This window comes from Crinia signifera, chromosome 9, assembly GCF_055691185.1.
Source record: "Crinia signifera chromosome 9, ASM5569118v1, whole genome shotgun sequence".
NCBI lineage: Eukaryota > Metazoa > Chordata > Amphibia > Anura > Myobatrachidae > Crinia > Crinia signifera.
In genome coordinates, this window is record NC_139225.1 from 125,582,041 (window position 1) to 125,608,726 (window position 26,686).

Sequence of the window (26,686 nt, forward strand, 5' to 3'; positions counted from 1 at the left end):
AACAAGTAGCTTTCTTGTCTCGGAGGGCAGTAGTTCGGTGGGGCAATCAGTACGCACAGTCCCCAAATTACTCTCAGCCGAACACAATACTAACACTCTGGTCGATTTACTTTAGTTACCCCATTCCCCTACTGAGATTTCATACATTAACCCATTCAGTCATTGCAGACCGCACATGGAGGCCAAACATTTGTTTGAAATGTTACATTAAATAAAGTAATATCTATGATTCATGCCATGTGCGTTCTTTTGCCCCATTTTACACCCTTAAAACATCAGTGTGTTTATCCTGTTAACACAGTACTGGTCACATTTAACAGTAGTCGACATGTGTCAACTGTCATACTTGTATGCCGTTATGCATCTATATGATGTACTCTAAGCTCACTGATGTGTTAACAAACATGATTGAAGCCCTGGTTTTCATTAAATTATTTTTGGCCTGTCCTGGCCATTTCTCCATTAACATCCATCAATGCTGTTTAGGGGCATTGGGGCAGATGTCTTAAGCTTTAACAAGAGATAAATCCAAGGGTGATAAAGAGAGATAAACATCCAGCCAATCACCTGCTAACTGCCATGTTACAGCCTGTGTTTGAAAAAAGTCAGCAAGGAGCTGATTGGCTGGACGTTTATCTCTCCTTATCACCCTTGCATTTATCTCTTGTTAAGGCTTAATACATTTGCCGCATTGATTCAAAATTGTTAAGATGTGTCTTCTACTTCACATGTCATGTTGCTAGGTCACAACAATCACACCCTCTCTACTATCTTATACAGTGTGCTCAATCAAAAGCAAGAACACTCAGAGTGGTTGCCCATAGCAACCTCACTTGTGAAATTCAACTCCCATCTTACTCAATTTCCCCCAATGCCCACGTGTCCAATCCTGAAACAAAACACTGTAATATGAGTTCATCACTCTCCAAACGAAACACTATATGGGTGTGTGGACCCACATTGCACATAAATGTAGCTGCTAATCTGCAGATATATATAAATTTACAAACAACACAAAGCTCACTAAGGGCCAGATGCACTAAGCTTGAAAAGTGATAAAATGGACAGTGATAAACAACCAGCCAATCAGCTACTACAGTACCTGACATGTTTCAAACACAGCCTGTGAGAGACAGGAGCTTATTGGCTGGCTGTTTATCACTCTCTTTTTTTATCACTTTTGAAGCTTAGAGAATCTGGCCCTAAATCTGGAATATTTTTTTAATTTTTCCTGTTCATTTTCATAGGATAACCATAAAGGCAAAGAAAATAAAAACACAGGCAGGACAAAATATAGCATCAGCAGAATCATCTATCGCACAACAGGTGTTTTCCCAAGTGATACACCACACCAGCACTGAGTGGCCATCAGCCAACAATCCTGGCAGTCAGGGACAACAGGAAGAAACAAAGAAATAGCATTTCAAGAGAAGGTACCGTACCCTTTGCACGGAATTGGATAGAGTTTGCAAACAAGAAGCTGGTCCACACAACAAAGGACAAAAGTAGGGACAAAATAACAGAGGAGATCAATAGGGATGGCACCACATTATTTTTTTGGGGCACTTTTGGCCTTAGTAGGCCCCTTTGCTGTGGCGGCAGCTCTTCAACCCCGTAGGGCTGGGGGGGTTTGGGGGGTCAGCTGCTGCGGAAGGGTGTGATCTTGTTCCCCTTCACCCAGCACGGAGTGGTGCTGGAGGATTAGTGGCAGAAACGGCAAAGAGTAGGGCCCTATTGGTGGTAATAAGCTCTGCCACAAGCTCATTGTGGCAGAGGAGGAGGTCATTTTGGCGGCTGAGCAGGTCGTTATGCTGGATGGCTTGTTCAGCAATGAACTGCTGACTGGCCGCCATCGCCTTCATGACCTCCTCGCTCCTATCCTGCTGCTCTGCCGTTGCCACTCCCTGCTGTAAAATGGCCTAAAGCAGCTGCCCCCCATGATTTATTTCGGCCTGGGTGGGACCATGCTGGACATTGGGTGGTTGCGTGGGTGGAGTTCCCTCAAGTGATGGAGTGGCTGAGGACGGTGGAGGTCCATCTTGGTCTAAAAATATAGGGGAAAAGACATATGCTATAATACAATGGATTAAAATAATACAATGCCAAGTTTAACATTTACCTCCTAGTTCAGCAGCAAACACCTCCATCGGGAGCTTGCTGTCCATATTGGCTACTTCCCGGATCTCCTCCATTGTGACACAATCCTGTGCCTGGAGATCGAGGGAAGTCAGCTCCAGATGTTTCGGCATTCTGCCAGCCCCGGCGGTCTGGCTGTGCCTCCACCGTCCTACCAGATTTTTCTTAAAGTTACTTTTGAAATCATGCCACCTAAAAAATACGAATGACCAATGATTACATAATATACCAATTGATATCATTTTGACAACATAATTTGCATTCAATGTAAACCATACACATAGCATGTACCCATTTAATATGGTGTATTCATGGCCTTTACTTATGACATCCAATACAAATACACATAATTGTTGATGTGTTTAACATCAAAAAAGCAATATGTTTCCTCCCATACTTAGAATCATAGGACAGTAAGATGTGATACAGGCCATGGGCTCTTATTTGGTAAGATGTAAAATACACTTACAAGTTCCTGTTGGTATGGGCAACCAATCACATCCTGCCTACTATCTTGTAGAGGGTGCAACATAAATAAGAAGATAGACATTTGTAAGGTACAGATGGAGCCGGGCTTGTCTTTGCAGGGGATGGCGGCAGAATCGCCAGACGCCATCCCCCGCCAGCCGCCAGCCTTTCCGACAGTGCTTCCCCCGCTTCCCCTGGGTCTCGCCGGCTTGTCGGCGGTCACCCAGGGTCCCCACCGCCTCCCCGCACCCCCCCTATTCCTGTCTGTCTCCTTGAAGCGGAGACGGACAGGGTTCCCGTCGCCTCACCGCCTGGAAACTGAGACGCGCGCACGTCTCAGTCAGATGGAGCGCCGGGCTGCTGGCGGATCGCCAGCGGAGACAGTCTGGCGATTCGCCAGCAAGAGGGAGCCCGGCTCCATCTGTATACCTGACCTACTGCTTTGTTGATTTTTGACACAAAGAAATACATAACTACCAGTGGTGGTTTTTACCTATGGGCTGCAGGGCTGCAGCAACCCCAGGTAAAGTCCGCCACTGTAGTGAAGCCAGATGCAGTCTTTGAGACTGCACTGGCTTCACTGTGACTGGCAGTGACTTCCTATTGGAAGTCCGACCTGCCAGTCACCAAGGCAGTCCCATTGGGAGGTGTTCCCTCAATCCGGGATGCCTTGCTGTGGGCTGCCGTGCAAAATTGGCAATTGCGCAGTACCCATATCGGTACTGCGCATGCGCTGGTCCCTTTGCCTGTCAATTATATTGTACAGGCGCCGGGACCAAGATTCCTTCTATGGGCTGTTGCCGAAACTTGTGGGCGTCAACCTCTTGTTTGTCAACTCTATCCACTCCCATGCTCAGGGTACCAAAATTGCAAGTTCCTCCTCTTGAAACGCCTTATTCTACTTTTTCTTTGTTCCTGTTGTCGTCTGACTGCCAGGATTAGTTTCTGATGCACTGGCAGTGCTGGCATGGCTTCTCTCTTGGGAAGGCACCTTGCTGTGATCCTGATGATTCTGCTGATGCCATAGATTGTCCTGCCTATGCCTGTCCTGAACTGTGGCAGTTATAGAAATGGAAGGGGTGTTGATTATACATTATATTGTAGTGGCGCAAATGTCATTACAGTATGCAAAATTGTGGGACACATAAAAGCAGGTATAGTTTGGAAACTGCCACATTCTAACAAAGACATTGTAATGTTGTAAGGGTTAATGTAAAGTGCAAATTGGGTGTACAAGCATTTCATTGAAAGTAATAGAGACCATTGAGTTTGGCTAATTGTTTAGCGTGAGTTCCATGCAGATTTGTGCTGTGCTCACAAAATCTCCAACAGAGGGCGTTTGGTCGGCTGTCCGACCGCTTGGATGCGGAAAGACCGTGCAAACTTGGTGAGTTCCATCCGCACACACTGGTGTTGATGCAGAAGCATGCCAATCCTTCTTATGTGGTAGTATGTCTGAACGGATGCGTTGGCCTTGTAGGCGTGTCTTCGCTCACCGTATCCAGCTGAACATCCAGACGAATGAACCAGAATAAGGCCCAGTATGAATGTAATTTTTATGCTGATTTGTTTTTTTTCTTGTTATAGATTAATTTATTTTGTTCTATTGTTTTGTTTATGTATGTAATAAAACGAGGTAATAAGTGGATACCTCCCTTCTTTTGGTAAATGTAACCTATTTATATTTAAAATGAAATAAAAATAAAGATAAAAAAATTACTTCACAGAAAGGGTAGTGGATAAGTGGAATAGCCTCCTATCAGAGGTGGTAGAGGCAAATACAGTAGTGCAATTTAAACATGATTGGAATAGGCATATTGATATCCTTACAAAGAAATAAGGATACAATATGGTTTGAGGTTACATGTTTAAAAAAGGGGCAAACTAGATGGGCCAAGTGGTTCTTATCTGCCGTCAAATTCTATGTTTCTATGCTTAAACTACAGGGTGTTTCAAACAAATAGACCCAATTTCAAAGCAATCTATGTTACGATTATACAACAAGTTAGAAACGGTTTAATGAGTTATCCTACCCATTTTTATAATTGCTGTATGTGTCCTCAGCCTGCTACTGTATATAGACAACATTACGATGTTAGTTGAATTGGTATATCAGGTGTCTTCTTCCGCTGACGTCACCGCTGCATTGATTTTGAAGTCATTCAGATTAGTCACTAATGGTAATACAAAAAAGCACAGTCTTATCTGACATATCCCCACAATAAAATAATGGGGTGCAATGTCAGGGGATCTTGGGAGCCTAGAGTGTAGAGTGTAACTAACATCAATTCTGCAGGTGCCTATGTGGCGGTGTCCGTCTTTCTGAAAAATAAAGACAATGGAATCTGCAATAAGTTGCTGAAAGAGACAATTCTGCAGCATTTTAGATAGTCTCACAATTAAAAAGACACCTTAACACACACCAGACAGTCATATGAGGTATTGGTTGGCAAGACGAGTGGACTTGCGCTGGTTACACATAAAACTCTCTTTAATTCTTTGCATATTTTCCTCTGAAGTGCATAAACAGCCTGTTCCTTCAAAGTGTCAGAAACCGAATTAAGGATCAGCCTTGCTGAATTGTAGAACACAAAATGCCCCACTCACTCTTGTTAGCTCTTTAATCAGTTCGCTGCTGGACAATGAACCCTTTCAGAAATCAACCCCCTATTCCTAAGTATTGGTAACTCATGATGTATTTTGTGGAGGGGGAAATCCTCTTGACCTCTCTCTAGAGGTGACATCTGGCCTGGCCTGGCTGTTAGAATGTTTATGGTGGTGATGGTGGTGGGGGGTTCTGGATATGGGATCCTTACCTCACATCCAGCGGAAAAGAGACCTTCCTCCCCCAGGTCTGTTTATTCATATGGTTCAAAAATAAGCCACAGGCTATTAATCCACCTAGGACTAGGTAATCACATACTATACCTGATGCTGCTGTCTACTTGTAAATACAGCATCTCTGTCACATAGCATGTAGACTTGCATGGCTTGCTCTGCTTGCCATGCTTTGGGTCAAGTGTCTTGCTCTGCTACACCTGAGCTCAGCACACTTTACTTTTCTCATTCTGAGGGCAGGAAATTGAGAGGCGGATTCAGGCTTGTACAGTAAAGTGAGTGTGTGTGTGTGTTTGTGTGTGTGTGTGTGAGGGGGGGTGCGGGGACATTCCCTGTGTTATGCAATAGAGGGAGATCTGCTTAGGAAAGTTTTGGTGAGACTCAAGCTTTGTTATATACTGTAGGAGTGATCTTGGGATATTTGTTTCCAGTCTTTAGAACACATGATCATTTGTACTGTATATACAAGTACATGTATCATTGTACATATAACATGCATTGCATGCCTTCCAACATGACCCATTCCAGGAAGGAGAAAGTGCGCCATTCCTGGACTTCCTTGCCAGTGGCAGTTGCAGATGTGGGGCCAAAATTCAAATAGGGGAGCCCACCAACTGCCAGTGAGTCTTGGACTGTGATGTTTGGCAGTGTTTTGGTGGGCAGTTGGTGCGGCTCCCCTATTTGAATTTTAGACTGTGCTGCAGCCGCAACTGACATGGAAGTGCAGGAAAGGAGCATTTTGTCCCTCCTGGAATGGGTCATGTTGGGAGGTATGCATTGTTACATCATTGCCTCCCATTTGTAGATGAGAGAGAGATATGGAGACGTGTACACACTGCACCTAGGACCACGACGGGTGGTGGTTCTCTGTGGATATGAGGCTGTGAAGGAAGCTCTGGTGGATCAAGGAGAGATATTTGGGATGAGAGGACTACTACCATCACTAGAATTATATTTTAAAGGGAAAGGTAAGTAGATCCCATCTACCTTGTACTGTGCCTGACTCTGCTGCATGATGCTAATACATGATTATGGATGTGGTTGTGAATGGAGAAACAATGGGTGGCTTTAGCTTGAAGTAATACAAATGCTTGCAGTAGCATAAGGTAGAAAATCTGTCTTCTACGGATCCCTGCAATACAGCTACTTTGCTTCTGGCCCATCCCATTTATAATACGGTCATACATATATGCGCAAAAATACATATGGGTCTGATAAATGGTTTTAATTTAAATGAAATATATTTAAGATTTGCCTTCCGGTCACCAAGCCCTGTGACTGCTCATCTATGTGGAGTGTTCTCTTACTTGGACAAACATTTAGCAACAGTGGAATTTATGAACTTTATTCTAGGTGGAGAAAGCGGTTCTGTAATGAGATCAGCCGCTTTATGCACAGGAAATTATGGCGTAATAACAGAAAAAAATGTTAACCTAATTTACTAGATTATGTGTCTGGTTTACATCTATGGGTAGCTCACTGGAGTCATGCCTGTTACATAAGGGCCACTGCTTTTTCATCATATATTTGCTCGGTCCCTGGCGAATTTGCACCGGGGCACAATGTTTAGCCGCTGCTGTCCAGGCTCCTTTGGCAACTTGCATAGTCACTGTGGAGCTCGCATGGGGGGAGGGGGGGCGTTGTGTTATAGAGGCGGGTAGGGGGTTTTGCTAGCATTTGAGTGCCCTGCGTTTCCTGGGTATACCCACAAAAAAGTTGGGTGCACTCAGAAAGACACTGGGTGTCCCCATGCTAACTTGGCTAGCAGCTGCCAGCCAGGCGGCTGACATCGCAGGTTGCCGGACTGGATACAGCAAGACTAGGTCAGCCCAGACTGATTTGTGAATAGGGTAGAAATCATTTGATGGTCGGCGACATCAAATGATTTTGGCCCAGTACGCTACCCAGCAAATGGATGTTTATGCAAAACATCCATTTGCAAAGCAGCTGGGATGTGCAGACCTCAGTGGTCAGCATTAGTTCGCTCAACTATACCAACTATACCAGCCACAACAGAGATCAATAAGTGGTAACCAAAAATGCCAATACATTCAATAGGTTCCATTGCATCTGTTAAATCCATGTGTGTGCCATTGTTGCTGTGAGAGATCCTCAAAATATCTGCTAAAAATGCTAGGGTGGCTCGGAGCGATTGCTAAAAAGAAGGATGGGGTCTAAACTTGTCTGCGCACAAAAAGCTGCCGGTATTCCTAATCGAGTAAAGAGGACTACCTGGACTACCTGGACCTCTTGAAAGACTTTGAAGGGTGAAAATTTATCGATATGTAGAATATGGGCGCTTATCAATAAAAAGAGGCTAATACTCCCCTGTTTGTGTGTTCCTGGGGTCTTCCTTTGTTTATCTTGTTCCGTATTGGTACATGAAATGACAAAAAAGGGAGATAGATGGCAATTCCCCTCGTGTAATACTGTTTGAGTAATTTGCCAAATAAAGTCAATATATATCACAAATTAGGTAATAGTGTGACTTAAACGTGGGGTTGTTTCCCCCTTCAAGAGACACTCACAAGATATATAGATTTAACAGCTTATAATACACCATATATGATGAATCTGGAACCGTAATCTTGAACAGTGTGATGGGGTGAATCCCCCTAATTAAATTACTCACTCAGAGCTGAATTTTTGATTGCATATCTGGAGGGTCTTTACTCCTCATGTCCTCAGATCTTCTTCTGTGGAGAGCCCTCCTCCAGGAACCTGCTGCTCAGGTGCCTGTGTAAATCCAGCAGTCATCAATCAGTAGCAGATGCTAAAGTTGTAGAAGATATAGACATTCCACGGAAGAAGATCTGAGGATGTGAGGAGTAAAGACCCTCCAGATATGCAATCAAAAATTCAGCTCTTAGTGAGTAATTTAATTAGGGGGATTCACCCCATCACACTGTTCAAGATTACGGTTCCAGATTCATCATATATGGTGTATTATAAGCTGTTAAATCTATATACAGTATCTTGTGAGTGTCTCTTGAAGGGGGAAACAACCCCACATTTAAGTCACACTATTACCTCCATTTGTGATATATATTGACTTTATTTGGCAAATTAGTCAAACAGTATTACATGAAGGGAATTGCCCTCTATCTCCCTTTTTTTGTCATTTCATGTACCAATACGGAACAAGATAAACAAAGGAAGACCCCAGGAACACATAAACAGGGGAGTATTAGCCTATTTTTATCGATAAGCACCCATATTCTACATATCGATAAACGCTCACAGCGATTGTCAAACAAAATAGTATCAATTTGCAAATAAACAGGAAAAAAAAGTAGAAAAAAAAAAAAAAAACGGTGAAACTCATTAGGGTCTGGTGCCATACTAAAATTTGATGGGAGGTCCAGGTCTATTGTGCCAAAAACGCTTGCTCTGCTCTTCTCAGCTAGGAATTCACTGTACATGCTTAGGAAAGCCACGTAGCTGCTGTACTCTGTTTATACATTAAAGGATCTCAACTACTGTGTTTGTGATCTTCCTCAGGAGTGAGCTTTAGTAATGGAGAATGCTGGAAACAGATGCGACGTTTCTCCGTTACCAATCTCAAAACTTTTGGAATGGGAAAAAGGTCTATAGATGAAAAAATACAGGAGGAGGCTCAATCTTTGGTGGAAGCATTAAAGAAAACCAATGGTAGGTACTGTAGTTCCTAATGTATTAATTACTCAATAATTACAGGAGTGTCAGAATACAAACCCACATTTCGAGTCAAAATGAGTCCAGGCACTTGATCTGAGAAATAAATAAAAATTAATTCATTCATTAAAACATGAAAAATGGGAAATATAAATAGATAAAATAAAAAATGTGAGTGTTGCAAAATTATTATTACTAATCGCATATAGGGAGTGGGTTACAGATATGTCATAACACCCTGGCCTGCTCGTCACAGTGCGCAGGTCATGGGTGTATGGCAAATATGTTCCCCAGTCCCCCATTTGGAAAAGATTACGTATACAAAGAAGGTTCATATTTTAGAGCTACAGGACTATATTTAATTCTATAGTTTTGTTCAAACAGTCTGGGTGTAATGAATTGAATTTTAACATCCAATATATTTCTCTTTTATGTATTTTTGTAAGTCTATTTACACCTATCGGAGTGAGTTCTATACTTTCTATGCCAACAATGGTCAAAGACCATTGTGTATATTGTTAAATTGTCTTGGTACACTATGTGTATCGAATTTATTGAGGATATTTCTTCAGTGTTCCATAAACCGAACTCTTAGAGGTCTTGTTGTATGACCTATATAATTGTTACCACAGCCACATCTAACTACAGTAGGTAGACAATAAAGTTTGTTTCACAATTCATAAATTATCTAAGCCCATATGTATCTCCTGTAATGAGTAGTGGAATTAAAGATGTTCTTCTTGGGATGTACAAATGGAACTGGCCTTGTCTTTGCAGGGGATGGCGGCAGAATCGCCAGCCGCCATCCCCCGCCAGCCACCATCTGCTCTGAGAAAGGGGATGTGCGCGCACGAGATGCGCGCGTGTCCCCTTCCGACGGCGCTTCCCCCGGGTCCCCGCCGGCTTGTCGGCGGTCTCCCGGTGTCCCACCGCCTCCCCGCACCCCCCTAACCCTGTCCATCTCCCTAAAGCAGAGACGGACAGGTTCCCGTCGCCCGTAAACTGAGACGCGCGTCTCAGTCAGATGGAGAGCCGGGCTGCTGGCGGATCGCCAGCGGAGACAGTCTGGCGATTGACCAGCAAGAGGGAGCCCGGCTCCATCTGTAGGTGCACATTGCATCTAGATTTCCTACATTTAGAAACCCTTAGGTTTCTGGGTTATCCAAGATACTGATCAGTCTTATCAGGGGCAGAGATCTTCATAGTTTTGAGATGACTAGGAGCTAAAATAGGTTGAGTAGGTATTATGTCATGTAGGAGCTTATCCTGTATTAGAATTCTGTAGTTACGTGAGATATTCTGTTTAATGGGATATGCACAGTTATTGAACTTGCATATAAATGCTAAATCTATATGTTCTTTTATATTAGTTTCCTCCTCATTTACATTATAGATCTTATCCTTTAATTTTTTTTTTTTTACTAGTAAGTAAATCCTGTCATTCCATATTATATACTTCCTCATATGCTTTGTCTAATATTTTAGTAGGATAACTATGTTCTTGGATTTTTTGAGGGTATTGGCTTGTGTGTTATAGTTGTCCAGGTATGAGCCATTGAATTGACTTTTAGGTATGTTTTTCTTCCAGTGCAGTGAGCACTTGTATAATGCAAATATGCATTAGTATTAACATACATTACATCATTTTGAGGTATAACCCTACATCTGAGGGTCAGTTCCAATGGTGTTGGTGTCATAAGTGTGAGTGAAAGTTAAATTATATGAGTTGGTATTAAGGTGATTGACGAATATAGTGGCTGATGATAAATTCCCATTCCAAATAAAAAAAAATCATCTATGTAATGGATATAGAAGACCAGGTCCATCCCCACCCCCTGCCAAACCCCCCCCCTCCCACACACACACACACACACACACACATGGTTCTTCTCCACCTCACCCATGTATAGGTTGCCATAGATGGCCATCCCTATCACCTGTAAATAGTGAGTGTTTAAAAATTAAAAATAATTTTGAGAAAGTGAGAGAGTATAAAGGTGATAATCTATAATATATTCTTTATGTACATAACTGAGTCCTCTACCATCTAGTAGTTTCCTAGAGATTACTTCAGTACCCAATTTGTGTGGTATATTTGTATATAATGCATTGACATCGAATGTCAAAAATGCATAATTGGATTTCCATTGTATATTTTGTATCTTATTAAGAAGATCCGTGGTGTCCGGATAAAGGACTTCAGCTGTGCAACTTGAGGCTGTAAAAAGTGATCAACATAGTGAGATAAATTAGATGTGAGGGAGTTTATACCAGAAATAAAAGGGCGGCCTGGTGGAGAGGTGAGAGACTTGTGAATTTTAGGTAAGAAAAAAGTGGGAATAGTGGGGTGAGGTGAATAAAGGAAAGTGTATTCATCCTTGGATATGACACCCCCCCCCCCCCCGATGCAGGGCATTTTGTAATAGGATTTTGAGCTCTGAAAGCAGAGCCGTCCCTAGCCTAAGTGACGCCCTAGGCAAGATTTTGGCTGGTGCCCCCTTGCACCGCCACTAGTTCTACCTTTGACCCTGCTCCCCTTTCCCAGCACCATCAATCATCATAGCAGTCATCATTTTGGTGCTCCTACCCGCAATATTTTAAATAGAAACAGTGCACACATTCGGTGAGCAGCCCAAACAGGGGTGTGTTCTTGCTGGGAAGGGGCATCACCACCCAATAGTACCCCCAATTCAAATTATGCCACACAGTAGTGCAACTTTATTCACATTATATCATGCGATGGTGTCCCTTATTCACGTTGCATCACACAGTAGTACCACTTTACCTTATGTACATTACTCCTCACATTATTCACATTATACCCTAAGAAAAAAATCCTGAGAAAATATTGTATTTTAAGCACCTCCATGGCCACACTGCAACCCAGCACAAAGCAGTGTGTGCTGTGCAGAGGAGAAGAGCTGCAGCTGCTGCTGTCACTTAAGGGAAGGGGGCCCGGGGCCCCCACTGGGCCCTTCCATCAGACTTTGGCCTGGGTAATTTGAACCCCCTACCCCTTTCTCTTGGCACCCCTGATAATACCACACAGTAATGCCCCTTACACATGACACACATTATTAATGTCCTTATAACCATAATGCCCCTTACACATTATACCAACCTTTATTGATGCCCTTCATACACATAATGACACACATAATGCCCCTTACACATATGTTGCACATTATTAATGCCCTTATACACATGACACACATAATGCCCATTACACATATGTTGCACATTATTAATGCCCTTATACACATGACACACATAATGCCCCTTACACATATGTTGCACATTATTAATGCCCTTATACACATGACACACATAATGCCCATTACACATATGTTGCACATTATTAATGCCCTTATACACATGACACACATAATGCCCATTACACATATGTTGCACATTATTAATGCCCTTATACACATGAACACATAATGCCTGTTACACATATGTCGCACATTATTAATGCATTTATACATGACACACATAATGCCCCTTAAACATATGCCGAACACTATTGCACAACCAACCCACCCGCAGACAGCACTCGCACAGCCGCAAACACTGTGACCTCTGCCTCTGCTTGGATACAGATGTTTCCTCATACATCTTGCCTCAATAGGCCATGCAGCTCCTGGCCCGTTCTGCTAACGTTTGATGCATTTTTTGCAGAAAATTTGTCTTATTTGCATTGTTATGTGACCAGGACACACAAGGAGCTTCCGATGATTAAAATGATATGTGGCATGAATATATTCTGTGTGCGACTGTGGCTGTACCTGCATACAAAATGCTATGTTACAGTGATTTCCATGAATACACTATTTCATATGCAGATACAGCCTCACTCACACACAGAATATAGGCATGCTGCATATCATTTTAATCAGCAGAAGCTGCTGATGCCTCTAGGCATCCCAAATGCCCTAGGCAATTGCCTAGTTTGCTTATGCCTAAGGCCGGCTCTTTCTGAAAGGAAGGTGGCAGTAGGGTCTTTAGGGAGTATGTTGTAAAATTTGTTATCAGGCAATTGTCTGAAAGATTCTGGGTGACATTCTATGGGATGAGATAAATGCGCGTTTTTTTTATCGCACCACTTCGCACTTTTTCAAATCGCAAGATTGCCCCGTTTTTCGCATATTTAATGAGATGCGAAAAACGGGCCAAATAGTGCGAATAGGTGCGAGGTGGTGCGATGTCTTTAGTCCTGAAAATGTGCGATTTTCATGTCTGAAAAACGCACGTTTGCAGGAAAGCGCAAGTAAAAAAAAAAAAACGAGCGCGGGGTCCCCCGCCAGAGCATAACCAGCCCCGGGCTCATTGAGCCGGTGCTCGTGACATAAAATCAGGGTCCCCGACAAATAGGGGTCCCCTTGATTTAGCGAAACCAGCACCAGGCTCAAGGTCCGGCGCTGGTTCCCAAAATACGGGGGACAAAATGACTAGGGGTCCCCCGTATTTTAAGAACCAGCACCGGATCCAACCAGCCAGCAGGGTAATGCCACAGCCGGGGGACACTTATTATATAAGGTCCCGCGGCCAAAGCATTATCCCCGTGGCTGGTCAACATGGGCAGGGGTCCTGGGGAAGTGGGGACCCACCCCAATGAAGGGGTCCCCCCCTCCAGGACTTACCAGCCCATGCTGAAAGTCCGGGGCTGTCCCCGATGCCCCTGGGCGGTGGGCATCGGGCTGATGGATAGTGTAAAAAAAAGCAGAAAAACTATTGTTTTCTACTGGCTAACTATGAGTCCCAGCAAGCCTCCCCCGCATGCTGGGACTTGGAGAACCACAAGTCCCAGCATGCGGGGCATTAAAGGGCCCGCTGGCACTTGTAGTTCTACAGTACAAAAAATAGTGAAATAAAACACACTGACACCCTGAAAAATAAAAGTTTAATACACACATAACACACACATACTGATACTTACCTACCTTGAGCCCGTAGGTCGGTCCCTGGATCCTGGGTCCGGGCTCCGGGGCTCCAGGGCAGAAGAGTCCGGGGCCTTGGTCCTGGTTCCGGGGCTGGTCCTGGGGTTCCGGGGCTGGTCCGGGGTCCAGGATCCGATGAAGTCCACAGGGGTACCTGAGGAAGGAAATCCTACTCACCTGGTCCCCGGCGACGACATCGGCATCCTCTCCGGCAGACGCGCTGCTCCCGGCTGCTGTGGTACCCGCTCTCGGACTGAAGAGGCAAAGAGATTTTCATCTTCCGCGCCTTTCCTCCGGATGATTCTATTGGCCGGCTAGCGGCCAATCAGGAGCCGACTTTCTCGGCTCCTGATTGGCCGCTAGCCGGCCAATGGAATCATTCTGAGAAGAGGCGCGGAAGATGAAAATCTTTTCGCCTCTTCAGTCCGAGAGCGGGTACCTCAGCAGCCGGGAGCAGCGCGTCTGCCGGAGAGGATGCCGATGTCGTCGCCGGGGACCAGGTGAGTAGGCTCCTGATTGTCCTGCTAGGCGGCCAATAGAATTCAGTCTGAGGAGAGGCGCCGAATATGAAACATCTCAGCATCTCTCCTCAGCGCGATGCAGAGACAGCGGAGACAGCGGGGAGCGCCGACAGCTGTGAAGATTACCTGGATTACGTCGGATCAAGAGAAGACTTCTTCAGCGCAGGACCAGGTGAGTAGGATTTCCTTCCACAGCTCCAACATGGATTTCTTCGGACCCGGACACCGCCATGGACCTGGAGGACGACACGGACCGTCGACATGGACCTGGAGGACGACGCAGACAGCCGACATGGACCTGGAGGACGACACAGGACATCAGGACCAGGGCTACCTACGGGATCAAGAAAGGTAAGTATCAGTATGTATGTAATGTGTGTATTAAACTTTTATTTAAAATGGGTGTCAGTGTGTTTTATTTAACTATTTTTTTTACTGTGGCACTACAAGACCCAGCGGGCCCTTTAATGCCCAGCAGGCTGGGACTTGTGGTTCTCCAAGTCCCAGCTTGCTGGGGAGGCTTGCTGGCACTTGTAGTGCCACAGTAAAAAACAATAGTTTGTTCTATTTTTTACACCGCTATCAGCTCGATGCCCACCGCCCAGGGGCATCGAGGACAGCACCAGGCTTCAGCCTGGTCAGGTAAGTCCTGGAGGGGGGTACCCCTTTATTGGGCGGGTCCCCACTCCCCCAGGGCCCCTGGCCAGGCTGACTGGTCGGTAGGGTTAATGCTTTGGCCGGGGGGACTTGCATAAAAAGTCTCCCCCCGGCTGTGGCATTACCCTGCTGGCTGGTTTTGCCTGGGGCTGGTTCTTAAAATACGGGGGACCCCTAGTCATTTTGTCCCCCTTATTTTGGGAACCAGCCCCAGAGCAGGAGCCTGGGGCTGGTTGTTAAAAATCAGGGAACCCCTATTTGTCGGGTTCCCTGATTTTTAATTACCGGCTCCAGCCTCTGTCAGCCTGGTGCTGGTTTCGGCTGTGGGGGGGACCCCACGCCGTTTTTTTTTTATTTATTTATTTATTTAATTTTTTTTTACACCTTGCAGCCTGCACAGATCTGACTGATCCGTGCAGACTGCCTACAAATAATTCGTATTAGCAGCCGTATATACGGCTGCTAATACGAATTCCTACGACATCGGAGGGTTACAAAGCAGTCGTATATGACTGCTTTGTAACTGATCCTCCGGAACACGATTTTGCATACGATTTAAACAGTCGTATGCAGTCGTAGGGAAAATACCAATACGAAAAACTAGGTTTTTCATATTGGTAAATTTCCCCCTATATCTCTATCTATGAAGATCGCTGCCCCTGATACGACAGGAGTATCTTGACTAACCCAGAAACCTAAGGATTTTTTTAAATGTGGAAAATCTAGATGCACAAGGTGCACCTACATCCCAAGAAGAACATCTTTAATTTCAGTACCCATTACAGGAGATACATATTAGCTTAGATCATTTATGAATTGCAAAATCAACTTTATTGTCTATCTACATAGATGTGGCTGTGGTAGCAATTATAAAGCGTCGTGCAACAAGACCTCTAAGAGTTCGGTTTATAGAACACTGAAGAAATATCCTCAATAAATCCAATACACATAATATACCAAGACACTTTAACAATATACACAGTGGTGATCCTTCGTCTTTGACCATTGTTGGCATAGAAAATACAGAACCCCCTCCGAGGGGGAGAGATAGATTTACAAAATTATGTAAAAGAGAAATATATTTGATGTTAAAATTCAATTTGTTACACCCAGACATTTGAACGAAACTATGTAATTGAATATAGTGCTGTAGATCTATAATATGAACCTTCTTTGTATATGTAATCTTTTCCATATGGAGGACTGGGGAACATAGTTGCCATACACCCATGACCTGCACACTGTGACGATCTGGCCAGGGTGTTATGACATTTGAGAATAGTAATAATAACGCTGCAACACAAATGTTTTATTTTAATTATTTATATTTTCCCATTTTACATGTTTTAATTAATTAATTTTATTTATTTATTTATTTTTATTTGCTTGTTATATGTATGAACCGTCTATATACACTTTTTTTACACCCACGACCTGTGCACTGTGATGATCTGGTCGGGGTGTTGTGGCACATGGGTGACCCACTACCCACATGGGATTATTAATAAAACTTAAAAGAGGCTGATTGATTTCAGCAACATTTCAATGTCATTTCACTGATCCAGGATCCAGCGCTGGTCTCCCTTCTGCTGCAGAGCCGGCTACCCCCGCACTGACAGCGGGGACAACCGGCTTTCTCCGATGGAGCTAACAGCTTCTGTCGCGTTGTCCCAGCGCGACACAGGCTGAGAGCGTCTTCGGTTTATGCGTCTCCATGAAAAAAAAACAAAAAAAAAATATTTTTTACCACAGAACCCTGCACAGATCTCAATGATCTGTGCAGGGTTCTGGCAAACTTGCATATCAGAACCTGGTCTGATTTTTTGGCGAATTTAAGACACATTTCCAAAATTCGCATCTCATTAAATATGCGCATTGGGTACTTCTTTACTTTCACGGCGCCACTAGATAGGACAGATAGGAAGATAGGACAGATAGGACAGATCGGACAGATCGGACAGATCGGACAGATCGGACAGATAGGACAGATAGGACAGATAGGATACTAGATAGGATCCGATTTGTATGCGATTTGACATAAGATATCGCATAAGATATAGGATAAGATTTACTATCCATTTCATTACCCCACTATCCACTAGGGCGTGGAGTTGATTTTATATAGCGTGGCGAGCGCAGCGAGCCACCGAGCCCGAAGCGTGGCGAGCGCAGCGAGCCCGCGAGGGGCGGCGGTACGCGTCCTCCGACCTTTTCATGCCCTACTATCCACGTCGGCGTGGAGTTGAGAATAGAATAGTGTGGCGAGCGCAGCGAGCCACCGAGGCCCGAAGCGTGGCGAGCGCAGCGAGCCCCGCGAGGGGACGCGGATACCTTCACAGTTATACGCGTCCCCTCGCGGGGCTCGCTGCGCTCGCCACGCTTCGGGCCACGGTGGCTCGCTGCGCTCGCCACACTATTCTATTCTCAACTCCACGCCGACGTGGATAGTAGGGCATGAAAAGGTCGGAGGACGCGTACCGCCGCCCCTCGCGGGCTCGCTGCGCTCGCCACGCTTCGGGCTCGGTGGCTCGCTGCGCTCGCCACGCTATATAAAATCAACTCCACGCCCTAGTGGATAGTGGGGTAATGAAATGGATAGTAAATCTTATCCTATATCTTATGCGATATCTTATGTCAAATCGCATACAGATCGTATCCTATCTAGTATCCTATCTGTCCTATCTGTCCTATCTGACCTATCCTATATCTTATGCGATATCTTATGTCAAATCGCATACAAATCGTATCCTATCTAGTATCCTATCTGTCCTATCTAGAGTGGCGCCGTGAAAGTAAAGAAGTACCGCGCATTGTATACTTTTCAATGGGAAAACATCTGGATGCGAGTTCCGGCGCGAGTTAAAATCGCACTTTGTAAAAGTGCGTTTTCGCGGCAAAATCGGCGATTTTTGTAGTTTTTCGCATCTCATTAAATATGCGAAAATGGGATTTCGGCAATTTTTAGCGAAATTTTCGCCAAAAAACACAAATCTCATCCCATAGAATGTCACCCCAGATGTTCACTATTTTTTTTCGAGATTCCGGGGGACATTTACCAAAATGGATTCGTAGAAAAAAGGTGTATTCGTAGGCAGAAATACACCTTTTTTTTACGAATTTGTATTTTCGGGATTTACAATCCCAAAAATACAACAATTCGTATTCCTAAAGATGGAACATTCGTATTTGTATTTACAAATACGAATGTCCTACACCATCGATAGAATACGACAGAAATCACCATTCAAAAGAATGGTGGTTCCTGATGTACTAAGCAGCCGTACTGATAATACAGCTGCTAAGTGGTGTGAAACACCCACGCAAATACGACAGGAAAATACACCTTGCTTTCCCTGTCGTATTTGCTTTAAGCCTGCACGGATCAGTCAGATTCGTGCAGGCTTCAGTGTAAAAAAATAGAAAAATTAAATAAATAAATAAAAAAATCGGCGTGGGGTCCCCCCCACAGCTGTAACCAGCACCAGGCTGAAGGAGCCGGGGCCGGTAATTAAAAATCAGGGAACCCGACAAATAGGGGTTCCCCGATTTTTAACAACCAGCCCCAGGCTCCAGGTCCGGGGCTGGTTCCCAAAATACGGGGGACAAAATGACTAGGGGTCCCCCGTATTTCAAGAACCAGCCCCAGGCACAACCAGCCAGCAGGGTAATGTCACAGCCGGGGGACACTTATGATATAAGGTCCCGCGGCCAAAACATTAACCCCCTGACCGGTCAGCCTGGCCAGGGGCCCTGGGGGAGTGGGGACCCCCCCAATGAAGGGGTCCCCCCCTCCAGGACTTACCTGACCAGGCTGAAGCCTGGTACTGTCCCCGATGCCCCTGGGCGGTGGGCATCGGGCTGATTCAAGTGTAAAAAATAGAATAATCTATTGTTTTTTACTGTGGCACTACAAGTGCAAGCAAGCCTCCCCAGCAAGCTGGGACTTGGAGAACCACAAGTCCCAGCCTGCTGGTCATTAAAGGGCCCGCTGGCACTTGTAGTTCCACAGTTAAAAAAATAGTACACAAAACACACTGACACACATTTAAAATAAAACTTTAATACATACAAAGCCCACACATACTGATACTTACCTATCTTCTTTCCGTAGGTAGCCCTGGTCCTGATGTCCTGTGTCGTCTTCGGGATCCATGTCGACGTCCTTCTTGAAGTCGACGTCCCTGTCGGCGATGGCGTCCGGTGTCTGGGTCCGACGAAATCCATGGAGGAAGCTGTGGAAGGAAACCATACTCACCTGTCCCAGCGCGACGTAGTCCAGGTAAGGGTCTTGGCAAAAAAACAAACCGACACCCCGAAACCAGACCAGACTCTGAGGGAGCCGCACGGTGTTTACATCGTGCGGCTCCGCCTCCCGAATGCCGCTATTGGCCGCCTTGCGGCCTAGCGGCTCCTGATTGGCCGCTAGGCCGCAAGGCGGCCAATAGCGGCATTCGGGAGGCGGAGCCGCACGATGTACACAAACACCGTGCGGCTCAGCTGTTCGGCTGGTTTCGGGGTGTCGGTTTGTTTTTTTTGCCAAGACCCTTACCTGGACTACGTCGCGCTGGGACAGGTGAGTATGGTTTCCTTCCACAGCTTCCTCCATGGATTTCGTCGGATCTGGACGGGGACGCCATCGCCGACAGCGACGTCGACATGAAGAAGGACGTCGACATGGATCCCGAAGACGACACAGGACATCAGGACCAGGGCTACCTACGGAAAGAAGATAGGTAAGTATTAGTATGTGTGGGCTTTGTATGTATTAAAGTTTTATTTTAAATGTGTGTTAGTGTGTTTTGTGTACTATTTTTTTAACTGTGGAACTACAAGTGCCAGCGGGCCCTTTAATGCCCAGCAGGCTGGGACTTGTGGTTCTCCAAGTCCCAGCTTGCTGGGGAGGCTTGCTGGCACTTGTAGTGCCACAGTAAAAAACAATAGATTATTCTATTTTTTACACTTGAATCAGCCCGATGCCCACCGCCCAGGGGCATCGGGGACAGTACCAGGCTTCAGCCTGGTCAGGTAAGTCCTGGAGGGGGGGACCCCTTTATTGGGGGGGTCCCAACTCCCCCAGGGCCCCTGGCCAGGCTGACCGGTCAGGGGGTTAATGTTTTGGCCGCAGGACCTTATATCATAAGTGTCCCCCGGCTGTGACATTACCCTGCTGGCTGGTTGTGCCTGGGGCTGGTTCTTGAAATACGGGGGACCCCTAGTCATTTTGTCCCCCGTATTTTGGGAACCAGCCCCGGACCTGGAGCCTGGGGCTGGTTGTTAAAAATCGGGGAACCCCTATTTGTCGGGTTCTCTGATTTTTAATTACCGGCCCCGGCTCTGTCAGCCTGGTGCTGGTTACAGCTGTGGGGGCAACCCCATGCCGATTTATTTATTTATTTATTTATTTTTTCTATTTTTTTTTTACACACTGCAGCCTGCACGGATCTGACTGATCCGTGCAGACTGCCAGAAACATTCGTATTAGCGGCCGTATATATGGCCAGCTAATACGAATGGTTACACCATTGGAGGGTTACAAAGCAGTCGTATCTGACTGCTTTGTAATTTCCCCTCCGGAACACGACTTTGCATACGACTCAAACAGTCGTATGCAGCCGTAGGGAAAATACCAATACGAAAAACTAGGTTTTTCATATTGGTAAATTTTCCCCTCCCTTTCAGAATTGGTTAAATTTGAATTTTTTACATATTTATTTTCCAAATAACAAGGGTCCTTTTTCACCATTTCATGGAAGGCCTCTATCTAAGTGCTCCTAGACTCAATCAGATAAAGTTTAGATGGAAATTTAAGTCCTGACTTTGACTTTTCTGATTCATAATTTTTAATAATGCCCATATCTTTTTTGAGAAAATGACGTTTGATTGTTAATTGCCTTGGGAATTTATTTAAATCCATGCACATTTGGAAATTATTTTAGCTGTAGGTGCAAATGACATACAGTACATTTACTAAGTAAGTTTACATCTGTTTGAGTGAATTCTTGTTTAGATAGATTAAAAAAAGCTCTTTTTCCTGTATTATCTACTGGTACTTCAGGTTTCTTTTTTTCAGATTGTTTCCTTCCTCCTCTTGAACCCTTCGTTCCCCAATTTTTCTTTTTAGGGGGGATGCTATTTTTACTGTTTCTTTGAATAGATATTTTGTGTAGCGATCCGGAGGATGTGGAGCAGTCTGAGTGGGACACTCTGAGTTATTCTCTTATTCAAGCCTACTGAGGGCTGTGAACCTATTTCTCTGTGGTCCTATTTCATATTTAGGTGAATAAGTGTATTGTTTCTGTCTATATATTCATTTAAATGGTAAACGAGACCATTCTTTCTGTTTAGGTTTGTATGGTTTTCTGATATTCATTGTTTTATTCTTATTATCCCAATTGAAAACCATTTTGTCCCATAGGAACGTTTTCGCTTTAGTTTTTGTGACCTCTGTTTCAACTACTTCCAGCTTTTTATTTAAAACTGCAAAAAAATGTTAAAAAATCAATACTGTTTTAATGTGGTTCCATAAGAACCTCCTTTTGTTTAATTTCAGTTTCCAGAGAATTGAGTTCTCTCTTTTTCTCTCTGACTATTAATTGCATGAGGTGCGTGGAACATGAATGTAATATTTGTTCCCATTCCTTAATGATGTCAAACTTAAGCCTCTGGGGATCCTAGCGACCTTTAAAAATTGTTCCATGATGGCCACATCCCACCAGCTACGGATTTCTTTGGTCAGGATTTTTTCTAGGTCCCAGAGCTATCATCTAATGTATTTGTTGTGAGGATAGTTTATTTGGTATTATCATCAGTAAAAAGAGCATAGATCAGATCTAGTACCTCCCAATAAATGTGATCTAAACATGTCTTATTTGTTATCACAAGAAGGGAAAGGGAGCTGCTAACAGTCAAAACAACAATATGTATATAGAATGAGGGGGTACTGTCCAGCGCTTCAACCTAACCGGTTCAGCTCTGTTCACAGTCGGTTCAACAAAAGTCTCCTTTTGGGAAAGTTTTTATTCCAAAAAAACACAATCCCTGTGTGGCAGGTGGCAGCTATATTCTTCGTAGAAACGTTATTGTATCATCTTAGGAATTTCTACTAGACTTTTGGTGAACCAACTGTGACTGTAAAGGAGGTGGGGTAGGTTTATTACTGTCACAAGCCTTCACATTCTCAGTTCTACCACCAGTTCCTTCACTCACATTTACATCATTTGGAGTTCACTCTATTAGGGCTTTTTCCCCTTTCTCTCTGCGTGTTGCTGTTATCTATCACCCACCTGGGCTTCACAAAACTAAATTTCTAGAAGATTTCTCTGCCTGGCTCCCCCATTTCTTATCCTCTGACATCTCCACTATCATCCTGGGTGACTTCAATATTGCTATTGACAGTCCACCATCTTTGCATGCTGCCAAACTCCTCTCTCTAACCTCCTCTCTCTGCCTCTCCCAGTGGTCCGACGCCTCTACTCATGAGGAAGGCCACTGCCTTGACCTTGTTTTCACCAGGCTGTGCTCAGTCTCTGATTTTGCTAACACTCCCTTCCCTCTCTCTGATCACAATCTCATAACCCTCTCGCTCTCCTCCATTACCCCAAGCTCACTGACACTGAAATCATGCAAGCCTACCATAACCCGCAGAAATACTAATGCTATGAATTTTCCACAACTTTCCACCTCCCTGCAACAACAGCGCTCACTAATTTCTACATTTACCTCTCCTGACTCTGTTGTTTCCCACCTCTACCAGACTCTTGAAACAGCCCTTGATGAAGTGGCTCCAGCTACCCATTACACTTCACGTAGGCTTAGATGCCAACCGTGGCACTCCAAAACAACAAGACAACTATGAAATCAGTCACGTAAAGTAGAACACCAATGGCGTAAATCTCGTAGTACTGTATGACTGATTTCCTCACATATACGACTAGCTACCACTCCTACTGCAATGCTTTGGACATTGCCAAACAAACATACTACCAATCTTTCATCTCTTGTCATGCCACCAACCCTAAGTGGCTTTTTAACACATTTAAGTCTCTTCTGCACCCTCCCCCTCCTCCCCCATTGGCTACCATCTTGCCTCCAAGAACTTGCCTCCTACTTTAAGGACAAGATTGATAACATCTGAGATGAAATGGTATGCTCCACAACCTCTAACCCTCTTTCTTCCCCACCTGAACCCTCTGGCATTTTCTCTACATTTGAGCCCACAAATGAAAAGGAAGAATCCACACTCTTATCCTCCTACTCTACTACTTCGCCTCTTGATCCTATAACTGCACAAGTCATTAAAAAATCTATCTCCTGTGCTTATTCCAACCTTAACTAAAATCTGCAATCTCTCTCTTGCTACTGGTACTTTTCCGTCTCTGCTCAAACATGCAGTGATTACTCCCATTCTGAAAAACACAAATCTGACCCTAACTCTCTATCTAACTATTGTCCTATCTCTCAGCTCCCATGCCTCTCCAAGCTACTGGAGAGACTTGTCTAATCTAGCCTCACAAACTTTCTTAACTCTCACACCCTATTAGACCCGCTTCAGTCAGGCTTTTGCTCTCAGCACTCCACTGTGACAGTACTGATTAAAGTGGTGAATGATCTGGTAACTGCTAAGTCTAAAGGCCATTACTCACTACTTATTCTTCTAGATCTTTCTGCTGCGTTTGACACTGTGGATCACACTCTTCTCTTACAAACACTACACTCCCTAGGTCTTAATGATACAGCCCTTTCCTGGTTCACATCTTACTTATCTGATCGCTCTTTCAGTGTTCGCTTCTCTGACTCTACTTCCTCTTCACTACCTCTGTCAGTCGGAGTTCCGCAAGGCTCAGTCTTAGGTTCTCTGCTTTTCTCAATCTATACTTCCTCTCTTGGCAAACTAATCTGCTCTTTCGGATTTCAGTATCACTTATATGCAGAAGATACTCAAATCTATCAACCCCAGAGTTGTCACCAGTGGTTTTGGGCCAAGTCTATGAATGTCTCTCTGCCATCTCATACTGGATGTCTTCTCGACAATTCAAACTCCATATTTCCAAAACGGAATAAGTTATATTCCTGCCAACTAAGAACAGTTACCATCCTGATATCTCCATCACTGTTGACAACTCGACAATCTACCCTACCCCACAAGCTTGTTGCTTAGGGGTCATCCTCAACTCTGACCTGTCCTTTCTTCCCAATATTAAATCTGTCTCCAAATCATGTTACATGCATCTAAAAAACATATCCAAAATACAACCCTATCTCACAAAAGACACTACTAAATCTCTTATCCATGCACTCATTATATCCCGCATTGATTATTGCAATAGTCTTCTAACTGGTCTTCCCAAGAACAGACTCTCGCCACTGCAATCCATTTTAAATGCTGCTGCTAGGCTGATCTTCCTTACAAGATGCTCATCGTCTGCTGATACGCTCTGCCAGTCCCTTCATTGGTTGCCTGTATCTAATCATATTCAACATAAAACACTTCTACTCGTATATAAAAATATTAACCATACTGCACCAGCAGATATCTCTTTACTTATCACAAAATATCTCCCATCTCGACCACTCCGCTCTGAACAATATCTGCGTCTCTCTTCTGCGCGAATTACTAGCTCCCATTCACTATTACAGGACTTTCACTGGTCGGTGAATGGAATGCCCTTCCACGCACACTAAAACTCTCCTCTAACATACAGAAAATTGGGATATATAATCAATGGCGCAAAAGAGATGATACTTAAGTTTCTTCGGTTCAGGCTTTTTTCTCTCTTGTAAGATGTTATTCTCAGATGGGCAAGGTTCGCCAAATCAGGGTGTATTACGTGAGGAAAAATACAAAAAAATAAAGATTACAATTCAATATTGGTGTGTGTCCTTTATTATGAACACTCTAGAGAGTGGGTGCTCTGATTGTATAAAGAAACTGGGTCACTTCAGGCATACCAGAACTCACTGGGTAAATGATGGTTTCCCTCTTGTAAAGGTTTCTTTTATCCCGAAGGGGCTCAGTCTCAGTGTGAATGTCTCTCCAGATATTTGTGAAACGATCAAAGGGCTTTTCCAGCCGTGCTCATGAAAAAGAGAAATCGGTGTCTAAAGCTCTCTTTCAATAGTGGAAATAGGTATATGTGAGAGCTGTGCAGAACACAGTGAGTTGTGACAGTATACCTCACTTACATAGGTGATTAAAAAAGAACATACTGTATGTAAAAGGTTTCTTTTCCTTAGATAGAGGATAAGCGTACCCCTACTCACGATGTTATGAGGAGTTTTCAAACCTATAAAGGTTTCTTTCTCCCGTATGTTCTTCGTAAGTGCTCTGGGAAATTATAGTGTCCACTATTTCAGTGCTCCCAGGTGTATAAGAAATGTAAAAGAAATACCAATGTGATTAAGATATGTTGAATAAGTGATATTTCATATAGAGTTATCGCCCTGAGATTTGATGGCGTACCTTACTCACCCCTTAAAATGGGGGCACAAAGCCCGTAGCGGTTTCTTTATGGGTATATCCCAATACTGCTTTGTGTAAAACCAGGAGGCCAATGTAGGTAGAAAATTCCAAAAATATTTTAATCCATAAAAACATTTGACATAAGTCCCATGGGCAGGTCATGAGGACACATAAGGAAACATCCACAGAAAAAACAATATCCAGAAAAAAACAAATATATATCTTGATAAAGGTCATTACGACCGAAACGCGTAGATCCTGCCAGAGGATAGTGAACAGCCACCACCTCGGATGCATGTATATCATGTTCTTTTAAAGATTGTTTTGGTTTTTTAAATTTTTTTGTTTTTTTCTGGATATTGTTTTTTCTGTGGATGTTTCCTTATGTGTCCTCATGACCTGCCCATGGGACTTATGTCAAGTGTTTTTATGGATTAAAGTCTTTTTGGAATTTTCTACCTACATTGGCCTCCTGGTTTTAGACAAAGCAGTATTGGGATATACCCATAAAGAAACCGCTACGGGCTTTGTGCCCCCATTTTAAGGGGTGAGTAAGGTACACCATCAAATCTCAGGGCGATAACTCTATATGAAATGTCACTTATTCAACATATCTTAATCACATTGGTATTTCTTTTACATTTCTTATACACCTGGGAGCACTGAAATAGTGGACACTATAATTGCCCAGAGCACTTACGAAGAACATACGGGAGAAAGAAACCTTTATAGGTTTGAAAACTCCTCATAACATCGTGAGTAGGGGTACGCTTCTCCTCTATCTAAGGAAAAGAAACCTTTTACATACAGTATGTTCTTTTTTAATCACCTATGTAAGTGAGGTATGCTGTCACAACTCACTGTGTTCTGCACAGCTCTCACATATACCTATTTCCACTATTGAAAGAGAGCCTCAGACACTGATTTCTCTTTTTCATGAGCACGGCTGGAAAAGCCCTTTGATCATTTCACAAATATCTGGAGAGACATTCACACTGAGACTGAGCCCCTTC

At 44.0% G+C, this 26,686-nt stretch overlaps 1 protein-coding gene across 1 annotated transcript in view; it reads left to right on the forward strand.

Moving 5' to 3' along the window:
* LOC146035952 (cytochrome P450 2A13-like) overlaps nt 1–26,686 on the forward strand; it is a 79,997-nt gene that overhangs the window by 12,305 nt on the left and 41,006 nt on the right. The window contains exons 2-3 of the mRNA XM_083159673.1: nt 6,248–6,410; nt 8,944–9,093. Coding sequence (XP_083015799.1) covers nt 6,248–6,410; nt 8,944–9,093 — 313 coding nt within the window. The remainder of the gene's footprint in view (nt 1–6,247; nt 6,411–8,943; nt 9,094–26,686) is intronic.